General features: G+C 38.1%; 1 protein-coding gene across 1 annotated transcript in view; it reads left to right on the top strand.

The window, feature by feature from the left end:
- LOC137496927 (uncharacterized) overlaps positions 1-17,493 on the top strand; it is a 221,144-nt gene that overhangs the window by 117,452 nt on the left and 86,199 nt on the right. The window contains exon 6 of the mRNA XM_068224994.1: positions 15,503-15,699. Within this exon, the coding sequence (XP_068081095.1) occupies positions 15,503-15,699 (197 nt within the window). The remainder of the gene's footprint in view (positions 1-15,502; positions 15,700-17,493) is intronic.

Raw genomic sequence — 17,493 nt, 5'->3', positions numbered from 1 at the left:
CGCAAGATCACCACCCTCCACAAAAGTCATCACTTCCAGTGTGTAACACCATCAGTCACTTAGTCCTTCCTGTTGGATTTTTTGCCCTGTTCTTAAACCTGACAGAAATGTCTTTTTCTTTGTCTTTACTGTAGTTTCTCGCCATGCCTTTGATGTTGCATGCCCTTTGTAAATCCACGTCTCGTCCAAATAGTTGATTTCCTCCCGTTGTCTAAATTCTCGTATCTTGTGGAGATAACGACTACACTCAATATATCATCTCTGTCTAGTGTGACACTTCTTTGATTTCTGCTAATGAACTGGTAACCTATTTCGCTCATAGTGTGAAGGAAGGTTTTTTAAAAAAATCTGGCATTATAATTTACAGCTGAAAACACTTTGTTAATCATAGGGGTTTCATAGTTTTTTTTGTTTTTTTTTTAAAAAAAAACATGTGCACATCCCTACGGATAGTAGAATGAACAAATTCATTGCACTCCACGTCCATAACACTTCTAACATGCGGCCACTTGTTACCCAGTGTAGTAACACTGCCAGTAGTAAAACGTTTGTTCTATGCACTGCAAGCACTCTAAACCACACACACACACACACACACACACACACACACACACACACACACACACACACACACACACACACACACACCCCGTTGAACTTGGATGTTAATTTCACGATATTGTCAATTGAACTGTTGGCACGTTTCCATACACTTATTAAATACCGTAGAAGTCCGCTATGGCGAGAATTCATAACAGCGAAAAATTTACTCGCTGTAGCGGATTGTTGTTAAATCCGATTTTTTAGCAGAATTTGGGAAAACTCCCGTACACATTCAAATAGGTATGATACAGCAATCAGTTTTTTTAAAATGCTTTTTTATGGATGATACCCACACTATGGCTTACTTCTGTGTTATTTTTCGAAATCCGATACTACGTGAAAGTGTATGTTTAATTTCATCCAAGACAACCCTGAATGCAATACAGACCCCAAAATTTCCATCAAAAAATTTAAATCAGGCTTGAAATGTACTTTGTAAAATCTTATACATGCCTTTCTCGTACAGTACGCAATTTTAGACTATCTTTGTCTTCACACCAACACTAATTGGCTTTAGTTATGTCTTATTTTTTTATGGCTGCACAATTATTCTTTATTTCTGTGGGTTTAATAACCATTAAATTAAATTGGAGATACTTTTACAAAAACAGCCATTGTCCAAAAATTGAATTTTTTGTAGAGTAAAAAATCTGTGTCCAGTCTCTTCTTTCCATTAAATCATTGCATACCTAATTTTATATCTAACTATAACATCGATTTAACTTCTCAGTACACTTTACATTAAAGTTATAAATTGTATTGAATGTGAAGAACATAAAATTGAAATTAAATCACTGGACGTTGGTTGTTTTTGTGCAAAATCAAACATGAAATAATGCTTAGCAGTCCACTGATTTATTGTAGTGCTTCATCACCACTGCTATTATCATCAGGATCAATGTCATATAACACTTCAACATTTTCTAAACTCACTTCGGCTTCAAGACTCAAATTCTCTGTTCTCATGTTTTGTAAGCAACGAAGCCAGTCTTCATATGTCCTGCAACTTCGCTGATTTCAGTGCTAGTGGTCCATGGTAGTTGGGTACAAGGTTCAGTGTTGTAGGGTGGGTTTGAGCATTGCGTACAACAATGTGCTCTCATAGCCCATTGTAGGTATAACGCACTAGAACATCTGATGTGTCTGTAGATATTTCGACGATTCTCGCACTTCTAAACTTCATAGGTGGTTTACACTGCTTATGAAAATATGGAGACAGAGAAGATGCCATATCAAAAATATCGTCTTGTTTAATATTAACTGAATTAAACGGCGAAGGGTTCACTCTAGCAGATTTGACTGATTTGTCCCAATCACTTTGGATTTCTGCAGTATGCTTCTTTTTAGCCTCAGTGAGACTGAAATCTTGGTCATTTGGGAGATAGCTATGACCTCTAATGGGGAATATGTATTTTATAGTTTTGAACACCTTGAAAAAGTGAACCAGAGCATAGAGGAATCGGATCATAACTTGATTCTTGTTCTGGCCTGAACATCCGTAGCTAATAAGTACCAATGTTTCAGTTCCGGTGCCATATATATTGAAATGCTTAAGTAGCATTGAAGTTACATCATTCTGGCCTTTCTTGGCAGTCGTTTCATCATATACATTCATACTGACCATCTTCGTCCCCATGTCATGAACTCCAAATACATAGTACCACAGTTGGCGGGCATAAAAAAACCTCACAACTATTAATATGAGGTAGAGGAGGGTTTTGCATGAAATCAAAAGAGATGCAGATAACCTTGTTCCTCTGAGTCAAATGTTCGAACTTTTTCCTCAGTTCAAAAAACTTATCAGCTTTACATAGGTGGACTTGCTTTTCAACTTTGTACCTGTTGATCTCATCTTCATTTTTAGCCGAATCAATCTGCAGCTGCAATGAATCGCATGTTGAACATGTATCACTTCTTGGTAGGCCAAATGAAATGTTGAATTTCTCTTTAAATACGTCTAGGTAAATGAGATACAACAGATTCAGTCTATGGGATTTCAAGAATAGTTTGTGCATTGCTGTCACAGTCAGAGTTTCAGGAAGATACATTCTGTTAGGATTTCTTCTCCTAGAATAATGGATTGCTGTGTTTTAAAAGACTGGATGTGATTAATAATCAGGTCAATAACTGCTGGAGGAGTCTTTCTAAAACAGTTAGCATGCCTTCCTCGCTTATCCTTGTGGATAAATGTCCTGTATTAACCAGCAAATGTTCAATACTTCGCACCTGTCCACGTGCGATTCCAAAAATAGAAGCAAACGCCGTAGCACAAACAGGAATCTCTTTCTCTGATGCTCGAACTTTAGCAGAAGCTTGCACAATTTTTGTTTTTCTCACCTATTTCTGCATAACCTTCACTATCCATGTGACCATATTTTCGAGATCTCCTTCTGTATGGAGCATGAAATGATATCAGACCACTCAGATAAGAATCTTGTTAGTCTTTAGTTGCTAGTTTGTTGAATAGAGTTAAAAAATTGGCCCTTTCTTCGGCGTTGACTGTAACGAAGCATTGCAATATCGAACACCTACAAATAAACAGATAAATAACATGTAATGCTAGCTGTATGACGCACATCGTTATGTGTAAAGTACGGTTATGTTTACCTGCAATCTGGTCCAGTTATTCGCACAGCAATCTCTTTGCCTTAGTGACTAATGTATGCTTCACCAGAAACTTTCTTCTTTTTAATTACATCTTCACTTTTCTCCTGTTTAGACCTTTTACGCTTCCAATTCTTCCAATTTGTTGAATTTGCATGATCAGTATACACATAGCTGCCTCTGTGGATCCGTGGTAGAGTGTCGGCCTCCGGATCCCAAGATAGCGGGTTCAAACCCGGCAGAGGTAGTCGGATTTTTGAAGGACGGAAAAAAATCCATTCGACACTCCATGTCGTACGATGTCGGCATGTAAAAGATCTCTGGTGATACATTTGGTATTTACCCGACAAAATTACTTGAATCTCGGCCATAGACGCCCAAGAGAGATCTGGTTTACTCTAGGTCCGCTAGATGGCAGACAGAGTAAACCGGAACGTCGAAATTGACGAGCAGACAGCCAGATGGCGTCAAATCGAAATGTCTGCAAACGGTAGCTGAGGCCATACGATTATTATTATTATTATTATTATTATTATTATTATTATTATTATTATTATTATTATTATTTAGTATACACATCATCACTATCTACGTCAGCCATTTTGAAGTCACTGCCTAATGGATAACGATATGTCATAAAGATTTTCTGGACATTGGCACTTTTTGTAACAAAGTCAAAGGACAATGGTTTTGTTTTGTAAAACAGGGCAAATCTTAAACATGCATTTATAATGGAACTATGACCGTTTTTGTGCAGTATTTGAATGTCAAACGGTGCAGCACATTGCAAAGTACAGAGAGATGGTCTCCGTTAAAAAAATCCCATTTTTGGACTGTGGCTGTTTTTGTAAAAGTGTCTTCAGTTGCGATCATAATATCGAAGAAAACCAGTTGAAAATTTGCCGGCAATATGTATTCCATGCCTCTGTACAATACGACGATCCACCAGAAAAATATTCTTGCTGTCTAAAGAACTGTTACTTTTTCTCAGCGTCTGCTACAACCGGCCGCTACACACACCTCACTTGCCGGGTTCGGCTAACTTCAGTGGCTAGCGATGTATAGGCCTTATCGTGGACGTTGAAGTTCAACGAACGAGTTCACTACACCGTAGTATGGCCATACCACCCTTGCGGTTTTCGTGCACATACATCACAATTTCATCTTAGACTTCCTTAAAGTGTCCTTGTGGTAGGCCACTGAATGTTGTTTTTTGTATAGTGCACATTTTTTAAAGCTATCTTTATCTTCAAGCTAACGCCGAATATTGGCTTTAGTTAGGCCTATGCCGTATTTTCTTGTGGCTGTACAATATTCTACACTTCCGAGTGTTTAATAACCATTAACTGAAAATTGGCATCATAATATTGATGAGAACTCGTTGAAAATTTGCTGGCAGTACCTCCTCCATTTATCTTTTCAATACGACAATCAATGTGATAGTTTGAGGGATGTTCCACCATTCAAAACATTGCAAAATATATCAAATTAACCTATGATACGACAGTCATTCAGGAAAATATTCCTGCTGTCTATAAAACTTAATTATACGCGTACTAAGTGTCAGCTACAGTAGACGCATTATACAGGGTGGTGCACGATACAGTTGACACATTTAATTTTAGAATAACAACTTTTTCACAGAACACTAATGAAATTTTAGACACAGGCAGCTTGGATCCTGGAAATACGTTTCACTATATCACATGTTCAATGTGGCCTCCACTGCGGCGAATAACCTCTTCGAGATGAGTACGCATGTTTCTGATGACTTTGCGCACAGGTTTTCATGAATTTTGCCGCAGAGCTGCAAATCAAAGTACGCATTTCCATGCGGCTTTGAGGTCTTGAAGCGAAGAGTTTTCTTTCAAATAACCCCATAAAAAAAATCACAAGGATTTAAATCTGGTCTTAAATGAGGCCCGAAGGATCTGCCATTATTGTTATATTGTGCGTAACAACGAGACATTACACGATCACCAAATACTCCCCCAAAATCTCAAGAACATCGTTAGCTGTGTGAGGTGTTGCACCATCTTGCATAAACCACTGCGTATGAATAGGGATAGCGAGAATGTGAGGCATGGATTCATTCCCCAGCATGTCCTTGTATCGCTGTGCATTAACTGTCTGACTAAAGAAAAATGGTCCAATTAACCCACGACTTGACAGAGTTACCCACAGACTAACTTTCCCCGTACGTGTTTTTTTCGTGAATGTCTGATTTTCTGTAGCCCAAAACCGCACATTTTAGTTATTAACTGCCCCGTTCAGATGAAAATAGGCTTCATCAGAGAACCATGTGTTAAACAGTACTTCATCTTTATGTTGGGTCCATAAGGTATACTTGTACTGAAAACGCTTCTGCCTGTGAAGTACGGTAGTACAGTCATTTATTTATGGACACAATTGAAGATCACAGTGTAACATTCTTTGAACTGAATGGCGCGATATTCCACTTTCTCTTGATGCTCGCTGTGTTGACTTGTGTGGGCTGCGCTGCATGGCGACCTTCAGCACAGCAATGTTTTTAGGAGACCGAACTGCTGGTGCATGTGGTCACTTTTCTTCCTTCACACTGCCTTGTTCCTCTAAGTTTCTGTATAAGCGAAGAATGGTGTTCCTTGCTGGTGCGCACCTAGTCTGAAGTACAGCTCAAATTATTTTGTGTTGCCGTAACACTTTTTGATTCGCAATAGAAGGTAACTGCTCTGGCGCGCTCTTGAACGGAGAGTCGGCATGGTCGGCCATGACAGAAAGCTCATTGGAATGCAGGCATTTGGAGAAAAGCAGCAGTGTCACCTCTACATATATTTCTATGAAACAGGGAAGGTGTGTGCAAAATTCTAACATAGTACATAAGTTGCATGTTATATTTGCTTTTCAAATGTGTCAACTATTAGTGCGCCACCCTGTACCTCTGCCACCGAGCCATTGTCTTTCTAAGAATTCGAAGGCTCGCATGTTTTGATGCCATTCTGCAGATTTGAGAAACTTTTTGTAGAGGCTAATAGAACATCACTCTCTCTTTGCTATTCCCCAAAATCTAGTGACGTTACACAGAGGCACTGTACAACCGGTTACCGTGACTAGCGATGTATAAATAGACTAATTTTGCGTGTGCGCACACGGGGGTGAAAAAAGCAGTGTGCTTACCGTGGTAGTTGCTAGTGGTGTTCATTACTGTTAGGGTGCGAATGGAAGATGACCCTTGAATTTTCACATGAGATTCTGAGTAAAAAAGTCTTGGATTCAGAGAAATACGGTATCACTCCAGGGGCTTCTGCGCCAAACATTTTTTTCTTTTTCAAATGGCATCAGCTAACCTAACTATATATGTATAATGAAAACATTTCAAACACATGTAGAGAAATGATAACCACCTTGTAATAATCGTGGTCACCACGACATTTACATAATTTGATTGCCCACCCAAATTAATTGTATATATATGTATCATGTATCATGTGTAATTTTAATTCATTATTAACGTCCATCATCATTTATGTAACTGTACGTAAGAACGAGAAATAATTTTTAATTGTAATATATTAGAATATTCCGTGTTAATGTCAAGACAGGTCTTGCGCTAACAGGCTACTTGGTGTCTCGCAATAGTCCAGGAAGGTTAATTTTGGATGGTTCTTGGAAATGTACGCAACAGCAAGAGGAAGATACCATATTTCGTTGTTGGACTCAAAATTACCCCATATCACGTGCTCCTATCAGGAGGGCTTTTTCTGTCAAGGACAGACACTTCACATATATCGACAGGGTAGTGACGTATATCGGCTCTCATTGGAACGAGATGTCATGTGACACCAAGGGAGGAAGTGGGAATCTGAAGAGGATTTATATAGATCTACACGGCATGGTGAAGTTCATTCGTCTTCATTCTGTATTCTGCATTCTGCATCCAGCTTTGAGTCTCCATTCTCAAGTAGTCCACGGGCTTTTAGAGTCGCTCTGCTTTCAGAGTGCATCGCTTACGATGTGCTTATACTCAAAATTTCTTATTGGCTCTGTGAGACTTACTCAGATTATTTAGAAAGACAAGTTCAAATAATATAGAAGGACTGGATGTTTTCCGTTCTCTCTATTCAATTAATTCCGATGTGGAATTTCACATTGTAAGGCTGGTACTATATTTTTGGTACTCAGCACAATAGGGAGTGATAGATTCAATCCATTCCATGAAGCAGATGCCAAGGATGATGCTGGTGGAAGAGGGACAACAACGATCAACCACGGAAGCAGACAACGAATAGATCAACCTACGGTGAGCATTAGTAATCCCTGTTAACACAAGTCCGCGCGTGTAGTAATGAATTGTAATCTCAGTCAGTAATTTTTAATTTTGGTAAAAACTCGTTTTTACGTAATTTCATCTTTTTTAAAATAAAACTTTTTTCTTTTTACATCGTTAAATAATTGACTTTTTAGTAGGTTCCCTATGTTTTTCCACATGGTATTTAATGGTTAGTATCCCTATACCTTACGACTGAGATAGTCTCATTAGATTATGTTTAGTACTTTTTATATCTAAATTCGGTTTCAAATTACATTTAATTTCGAAGCCTGGCGTCCAGCGTGCAATTGTTTTTAATTATCTATATAAGGTGTTTGATCCGTTACAACCTCACTAAACATTTACATGGGAATAGCCTTTCTGAAATTTAACTAGACGCGAGAAAATACAAACTATCCTCTGAAACCAGTGATGTACTCTGCCATATCTTGAGGTGTATCAGATTCTTACTTAAGTTCAGTATATAACATTAAAATTAAGAGTTAATTTACTTCAGCTTTTATTTTTAACGAGTTAGCAACTGCTATCGGCCAAGTCACGTACACATTTATTACGAAAATGTGTTATTCTCTTAAAATTAGAATTTTCCTTAGAGAACAGTAGTCGATGGTTATTACTACTAGACTCCAACATCGCCTTCGAATGTCGATGAGAGAGCTTGCTAGGGGACATAGCGAGGAAACGATACTGAAGGTGATCAATCACATGCAACATAATCGCTGGGGTGCATAAATATTGGTAACGGAAAAAATTGTGTGGGCTTAATCGCTCGTAATAACGGATGCGTCAGTGATAGGGCTCGAAGCATATAAACTTCTTGGTATTGATCGGTATTGAATTGTGAACGCAATAATAATTATTAAATTAATGTTGTATAGTTCACTTTTTTTAATGCTATATTATACAATATTATTGAATTACATTACTAAAGTAGGGACTAGTTTCGGCCTTGCCTGGCCATCTTCAGCCTTAATGTAATACATCTAATAACTAAACAAATGTAAAAACGCACAATTGGCATGAAAACTAATGTACAAACACACAATTAACTTTAAAATCTTGAGATGGACTAAGTTTAAAAACTGAAAAATAAATTAGGCTCTAAATTCTAAGTACCGAGCTCGATAGCTGCAGTCACTTAAGTGTGGCCAGTTCCAGTATTCGGGAGATAGTAGGTTTGAATCCCACTGTCGGCAGCCCTGAAGATGGTTTTCCGTGGTTTCCCCATTTTTACACCAGGCAAATGCTGGGGCTGTACCTTAAGGCCACAGCCACTTCCTTCTCAGTCCTAGCCCTTTCCTGTCCCATCGTTGCCATAATACATATGTGTCGGTGTGACGTAAAGCCAATAGAAAAGAAATTCTTAGCATCTGGAGTATGCTGAGGAAAGTACCACTAAGTACCATTAGTATGAGACACACAACAATACACCACTCACCACATGCCACAACGAGATGCAAGTCTAATAACCTATGCCATTTGACTAACACTCTCTCCCCTCCCCCCTCTCTCTCACTCTCCCCCTCCTTCCGTTCATTAATTATATCTATCATTTATTCAGGTTAACTTCATGGACTCCTGGTCTGTCCGACGTAAGAAGAATTACAACTGTTGCAAATAATCCTGTATCCTCCCAATTTTGAAGAACTGTTAGTTCCATCACTGCTAATCATTAAAATTTCAATTGCAAAACAGGAACTGGTAAATGTTGATTCTGTAGTCAGATCATCAATCACCAAATCTACTTGAGTGGTGTTGGCAGTTTGCAAGCCACTGGATGCCACTGCAAATAACCACCAGCTGATGCAAGTTGGAGTATCACACAAAATATCAGACACAGAGCACGCATTACAAAATCAGGGAAAACGAACAAAGAAAAACACACCCCTATTAATAATAATAATAATAATAATAATAATAATAATAATAATAAAACCAACAACCAAAACTATACGCATACCATATATGGAGCAGAAAACAAACCACGTACAACAATATCAATAATACCAAAAGTTACAATGACATAATGCACATATGCTAACACCGCGTGTTTCCAATTCACCTCGCAATTAAATTTACATATCACTTACATGAAAAATTTTAACAATAGTGATTTAGTTTTTAGTCAGTTACTAAATTTCCAAATACTGGATATAGAGTCCAGATTCAATTCTCACAATATTGGCGGTAACTCAAGATAAGCCTAAAATTTAATAATGGTAGAAACGTTGGCTCGTAAACAGTCTAGTTATTGTTTTTGAAAATTCCAAGATGACGGTTGTAAATAATGTCTCCTCCAAATAATTCACTGAAGTAGGTGATGCTCCAAAACAATTAAAAAAAAAAAAAAATATATATATATTGCTTTCATGCCAGTGGTTTTGTATCCAAATTAGTGTAATCCTTTATCACAAACTTACACCAGAGTTATGCTTTCAGAGGTAATCTGCCTGCTTGCCGCGCAGGCCTAGGTCAACATTCACATAGTTGAAACAAAGGAGTCACTAAAATACTAAGATTACTATGACTAGGTGAACATAATAAGTTTAAAACGTATTTAAGTTATAGCCAAGTCTATCTCCCGCCTAGCCAGGAGTACCCAACTCCATTCCGCCAGCCTTCCAAAATGTCTTCCAAGGAACACCGCTAGTTGCGTCCATCCCGGAGCTCAGTAACAACGCAACTCCTCGCTCGCATATCAGGCAAGTAAGAAACAACCACAGAGCGCCCAGTTCAAGAGAGACTGCTCATGCGCACACTAAGGATTTGCGTATTGAGCGAATGAGGAAAATCGAAGCTATTGACGCAATAATTGCACATTAGTTTTTAAATTAAATATGCATGGTAGATATCACAAATAGACGACAGTTCCAAACAATGGCCGATAATGGTAGACAACATTTCAATACACAGGCAGTCATGCCAAATAAATATTTGTTGATATTTTCATGTTACACACACTAGACTACGGTAATTATCGAATTTTCAAAAGTAAAACAAAGTATGGCTTTTGTAGTTCCCCCAAAATAAGGACTCGCAGAAACTAGAACAATTCTGGTCTAATCTTGAAAAAATCTTGGCAGTAGTCCCCAGAGAAGATACAAAGATATTGCTAGGTGATTTCAGTGCATAGATTGGTAGGGAAAAAGAATACCAAAAGATCGTAGGCAAATACCCAGCTCGTAAATTTACCAACAAGAATGGCATGAGACTTATTGAGCTGTGTCAACAGAACAACCTGAAGGTGATGTCCACCTGTCTGAGGAAGAACTCTTGAAAACAGAAGACCTGGAGATCACCTTTACAGAAAGAAATTCATGATGTGCAAGTGTGAAGAGGAGCTAATATTGATTCTGACCACTATTTAGTGCGTATCAAAGTGAAATTTACCCCGAAAAGAATCCACTACAAGAAATCTCATCTTTAGAAGTTCGACACGAAAAAGATAAAGGAAATTAACATAAAAGAAGAATGGGAAAAGGAAATGGCGGACACCTGGCAACAGTTCTGTGACAATATCATTACAAGAGCTAGAGACGATTCCATTGAAGAATACGAAACACCCTTGTTGGGACTCTGCATGTGAGGCACTGGGAAAGCGAGAGAGCCTTTCAGAAATATAACTGTAAGAAGTCACTCGAGACTCAACAACATTATCTTCAGACAAGGAAGGAAGTGTCGGAAGTAATCAGGCAAACGAAGAGTAGATACATGAAGGACCAATTTGAATCTATAGAAAAAGAATTCTGTGATCACAATGTATGAGACTTCTACAGGACTTTCGCAGGAAGAATCCGTGGATACACCCCACAGAATTTATGCTTCCGAAAGCAAGAAAAGCAAGACGGGAAACTCGCGGTGTCTAACCAGGATAATTGTAAGGAGTTGGTTCGATATTTCTCTGAATTATTCAATTGCCAGGAGCCAACATTACGATGGCCCAAAGAAACTCCTGTACACGTAAACCCTGAATCTCCACCTACCAAAGTAGAAATCCAGAGACACATCTTCAGACTCAAAAATAACAGGGCGTGTGGAGAAGACGGCATAGTTGCAGAACTCTTAAAGAATATAGGCCTGAAATACACTTGAGGAGCTCGCACTAATAATCATGGACATCTGGAAAAAAGAAGTCACCTGAAGAATAGAAATGTGCACTTATCTGGTACACAAGAAAGGGGACAAAACCGATGTACTGTACATGACTACAGCAGGATTTCTCTCGTTCAAGTCACCTACAAGATTCTCTGCGCGTGTCTTCAAAGAGTACAAGAACTGCTCGAACATAGAATTGTATCAAGCCGGTTTCTGACCTGGGCAGTCCTGTGTTGAACGAATTTTTAACTTGAAGACGGTATTGAAATATAGAGCAACCCGATTCTCTCCGATTATTTGTAGTTTCTTCGACTTCAAGAAAGCGTGCGATTCGGTCGATCAACAGTCTCTTTTTAACATCTGAGAAGAACAAGGGCTTGACTCACAGACATTAAGACTCGTCAAGGAAACACTCACGGACACAAAGTCAAAAGTGAAATTCATGGGTGAAGTATCGGTGCCCTTTGCCATTAAGCCCGGCGTGCGACAGGGTGACGGATTGTCACCACTGCTTTTCAACCTTGTTCTAGACAGTCCACTGGAAACCCATTCAACTTGGCCGAAAGAAAGATGACATAAAGGTCAGTTGTTTAGCTTTCGCTGACGACCTAGCAATGCTAATAGACAGTGATATTTGAGTGACCAGATCGAAGTCCTCAAGGAATGCACTGAGAAAACTGGACTACAAATCTTATTCGAGAAGACAAAGTTTATTTGCACTAAATTCAACATTCAGGAATTACAAACAAAATATGGGCAGATCAAACAAGTTCCATACTTTAAATATCTCGGTGAGTTCCTAATACCAACAGGGTTGGGAAAGGAAGCACAGAAAGTTTGATTACAAAAACTAAGAGCATATTGGAGAACCCGTGACATCTACAACAAGAAATGAAAGTCCATACATACAAAAATCAAACATTGTAATGCGGTGATTAAACCTGAAGTGCTGTATGCAAGTGAAATCTTGGTACTTAATAATAAAGGTGGTCTGGAAAACATCTTGAAGAAGGAAAGGAAGATCTTGAGGAAAATTCTGGGCCCAGACAAAAAAGAAGGGTATAGACTCAATTCACGCAAAGCTATGGAAAGACTGTCCAACCTTGCTGCAGACGTCAGGATACGAAGACTGAAATTCTATGGACACGTTCACAGACTATAGTCTTCAAGGCTAACCCACAAAATTTTGACATATACTGAAAAACTGAAGAACGCACCATGGATACAAGATGTTAAAAATGATCTGGAAATGGCCCAGATACAACCATCAGAAATATTGGACAGAAACATTTACCGTCACAAGATTTAGTTGGGTAGTAAAGCCAGAGAATGAAGTCCCTAAAAGATCGGGGAATAAGTGGTCAGAAGAAAGGAAACAGGCACACAGTGAAAGAATGAAAGCAATATGGTCTGTTAGAAAGGCGAATCATAAATGTAATGCGTAATCCAACAGTGTCCATACGCAAATAATATAATTAAAAAGGTGGACCATACAACATTAATTTAATAATTATTATAGTGATAGGGCTCTCGCTTTAACCAAAGGATAATACACAGTTTAATATAGGAATTTTGAAGAGGCAGACAGAAATTGGTGTTATAACGGGGTTCTCGTTATATGCTGTACTCGCTATAATGGACTTCTAATTTACATTTAAGGCAATAGTATTCTCTGCACTCTTCAGAGTTTTCCCTCGCTTGTGCTTTAAAACATCAGCCATTGGAACGAACTGACTCAAGGTTGTGCATTCTTGCGTGACCTTTCTTTTAAGTTTAGGAATGTACTGTTTTCTGGGCAGACGAAGGAAAGAAGTGTGAAGGTTTACACTTGCTTTATTCTCTAGTTGGAAAGAGATTAGAGGCAGATCCAAAAAATGATGGAGAGAACAAATTGAACAGACCTAAGGTAGGATTGGCAAACTTTCAAGATGTCTGTGATGAGGAATGCTAGAAAGACAAGCATAGATGGAAATCAATGATCCACAACCCAGTCTAAGATCAAATTGGTCAAGCAGATGATGCACAAACAACTTCCATTTGCTTTTTCAGCTGTCAATCTATCAATCCACCACCAAAGCGACCCAGGGAGAGGCACATCATTATGGTGGGGGTGATGTGTGTGAATCCATCTTCATGAGAAGAGAACCCCAAAGATGTGGTTTGTTCAAAGAATAATAACAGGAAGTACAGCAGCTACTGTACTGGTGTCCAGTCTGTAACTTGGGCCTTGTTTTGAACCCTGCTTGTAAACATTTCAGACTCAGCTGGATTCTAAGATTGAGAGTTATTCAGTTGGATTGATTCATTTCCTAAATTTTAATTGTTTATAGTAATTTATAATACACTAAATGTGAACAAGATTGAATGAGTAGATCAGAAGAAAATGCCATTTCTGTGGTAGTGTGTAAAATTGTTTTAATTTGCCAGAATTATCTGTAGGAGAACTGTAGTTCTTGTCCACATAATGTGCCAGCAAATAATCACAATATCATAAATATTTAATAATTCAGAAATAAATCAATCCAGCCAAATATCTCTTAGGAATCCAGTTGATGGGTTAACTTCAAGTTTTTTTAAACACATTAGTAAGGTTAAAAAAATGAAAAATTTATTTAAAGGTTAACAAAACATTTCAATTTAGTATGAAAGCTTTTCTCTCCAAAGAAAACTTTTACATAATGTCAGCATATGTAACAAAATTTTGGTCAGCGTTTAACTTCATTGCCACTCTATTTTTGCTCGCAGTTAATTTTTTATTTTAAAATATTTTAGATTTAATGAGATGGTTAAGCCTCCTTTTAGACTTTAATGTGTGGAAGGGTTGCTGAATGTTCTAATGTGAGTGAGGCTCAATGTGAAGTTGGTTTCTTTCCAGTACACAAGGGTATTGAACCGGCTTCCACACAAATAAGTTGTTGTAAAGGGTAGAAGAAATTTAACTGCACTTTTGGCTATTACAGGGTACACTTGCTGCCATTAGATCCAAAAATTTGATCTAACAATGAAAATTGATATCGTTGTGCCTAGAAGAAACTGTGGTAATATTTCAGCTTAGAACTCGGACTGGAAAATTCTGTCATCTAAAGTTCAGTATTGCATGAACTATTTGAACAAGTTTTTACTCTAAGTGATACAGGTGCTGTGGGTTAGTGCTTCTCCCCTCATTGTTGTCATATAGCAGTATTCTGAGGTGCAAGGACAATGTTGTAATTGGAAGAAGAGCTCTGAGTGAGAAGAGATGATAAAAATATATTTATCTCTACATGTGATTCATTAATGTTGCTAAATCAACTCCCATTAGTTATCAATTTATGTATGATACTTTTTTAATCGACTTTAATTGCAGATTCAATGCACTTTTGAAATCGGATTTAAGTTTTACCACTTTTTGTATGCATTTTTGGCATACCTCCTAAGGCTTCTTCACATTCCGGTGATGGTACGTGTACCACAGATTGAAAATCCCTGACCTAGAATAATAGTGTCAATAGGAACATAATTCTGTCTTAATCTGTACAGTACGAATATCGACCATTCCCCATAAATGCTTATAATGATGGTGCTGTTCGTATGAACACTATGTTTGTTGTCTGAAGTAGATTGCCGGCTGGGTAGTTCAGTTGGTAGAGTGCTGGTCTTCTGAGCCCAATTTGGCAGGTTCAGTCCTGGCTCACTCCGGTGGTATTTCAAGGCCAGCCTTGTGTCTGTAGATGTACTTGCACGTGAAAGAACTCCTACAGCATTAAACTCTGGCACCTCATCTCCGAAAACTGTAGAAGTAGTTAGCGGGACGTAAAATATTAAAGTAGATTGCTTTAGATAATAAATTTTTGTGTGTGATATGTGCTTAAAAGTAGTGTTTTATATATATTTTTTCTGTTTCCCAAACAGATTATTGAAAGTAGAGACACTGACGAGGGTGATGCAGGTGCAATTCAAGTATCTCAGCTAAATTTTGTGGACTTAGCTGGATCTGAGAGAGTAAATCAGACTGGTGCTCAAGGCGAACGTCTGAAAGAAGGCTGTTCCATCAACCGCTCTCTCTTTATGCTTGGTCATGTCATATCTCAATTAAGTGAAGGTCAGCGGTAAGTGTTCCGATGTTTTATTTAGTAACATGTATGTGGTAAAAGAAGCTATAGATCATAGATTGTAATAAACTAATCATCTTTAAATTGAATGTAAGTCTTTTATTATGGACTAGCAAATTTACCTGTTCGTTACGGCATTATACATTGTATACAGATTTGTACGAAAATTACTGTACATGCTGTGAGTATGATTCTGTTTAATTTAGAGTTATTCGTGAAACACCTGGGAGGTCCCCTTATATCGTTTCCCATGTAAAGTGCGAGTGGTAGATTTGTGTTAACAGGCCCCCTTTTCTACTGCCATTCACAATTGAGTTGGGAAGTTTTCATTACAATGGTAGGCCTCCTTGCCTACTGCCAGTTGCATTCCAGTTAAGGAGTTTTCATTATAATGGTAGGCACCTTCCCTACCACCAGTCAAAATTGTGTTGTGGTGTTATTATGACAGGACCTGTTTCCTAATGCCAGTCTCTATCGAGTTTGGGGTGCTTTCATTATAATAGCAGGCCCCCTTGCGTACTGCAATTACAGTTCAATTGGTGTGTCTTCATTATAATGAGAAGCACACCCTCTTACTGTCAGCCACAGCCAGGTTTTGGCGTACTCATTATATCGGCAGATAATCATTCCTACTGTCAGTCACAATCTAGTTGGGAATTTAGTTTATAATTGTGGGGCCCTTGCCTATTGCTGATCACTGTTGATGTGAAGAATTTTTTTTACAATTGCAGACGCCTCTCTTACTGACAGTCACTATAGATTTGCAAACAAGGGCCCTTTACTCAACATAATGGAAAATTACTACATACACCTAGACCAATACTTTAACGCCAGTCACAATCTCAATGAAATCTCAGAGAAACCCAACATACTCTTCGATCTATTTATCACTTTCCTCAGAAACAATAATGCAGCCAACCAAAACTCAATCCTAAATATAATCAAAGGTACTTTTCCGAGACAATTACCCTTTCTCCTGCACCCTCCAACCTCACCTTAAGCCCTCTTCCCCTCCTAAACCACCTCCACTCTTCTTAAGCCATATATAATTTTGTGTGTGTCATTTCACATTGCATTCAGTATAAGGACTTACTGTTTTCCATGATTATATAATTTTTTACAACACTAAGCCCCCATTTATACTTTGTTCCAAACCTCTTATGTATATTCCTTGTATATTTATTAGCTATTACTCACCTGTCCCAAACTAATATCTCCTTTCATTTATCACATTCACTTGTTATTCCATAATAATCTTACTGTTAAAATTAACATGTTCTTAGGATTTCATTAAGAGTGATCTTTGCTTTGATGTGGCTGATGATGACCCCTAGATGGGTCGAAACTAGTTCCATGTAACTTTAAAATATTGTGAATATATTTTGTATTGAATAGGTGGAAACCTTTACTGTGTTTACTCATATGTTATAGATTTGTAGACTTTTAATTATAATGATAGGCCTCCCCATTTTAGATTGCTAGAAATGGACTTCAGTGTAACTTCTATAGATACAGGAATGTATATTCACGTTTATACGGAGGTCGAGTCATAAGCCATGGTAACTATTTTTTTTCTCGCAAACAGGAGACAACACGGAAAATCTAAGATATGCATTTGGAAACATACGGTGTGTACTTGCCTATGGTGCCACTAGATGGTGTATGTAAAAAAACAGTGTTGGTCTAAGCATGCCGCAAAGCTCAGTGTGTGAGTGAGAGCGTCACAAAATAGAAGTCAACAAACAGGAGCAACGATCGTATATTAAAATAGCAGTTCTCCGCAGCAGAAAT

This window comes from Anabrus simplex, chromosome 1, assembly GCF_040414725.1.
Source record: "Anabrus simplex isolate iqAnaSimp1 chromosome 1, ASM4041472v1, whole genome shotgun sequence".
Taxonomy (NCBI): Eukaryota; Metazoa; Arthropoda; class Insecta; order Orthoptera; family Tettigoniidae; genus Anabrus; species Anabrus simplex.
This window is presented reverse-complemented; position numbering and strand designations above follow the sequence as displayed.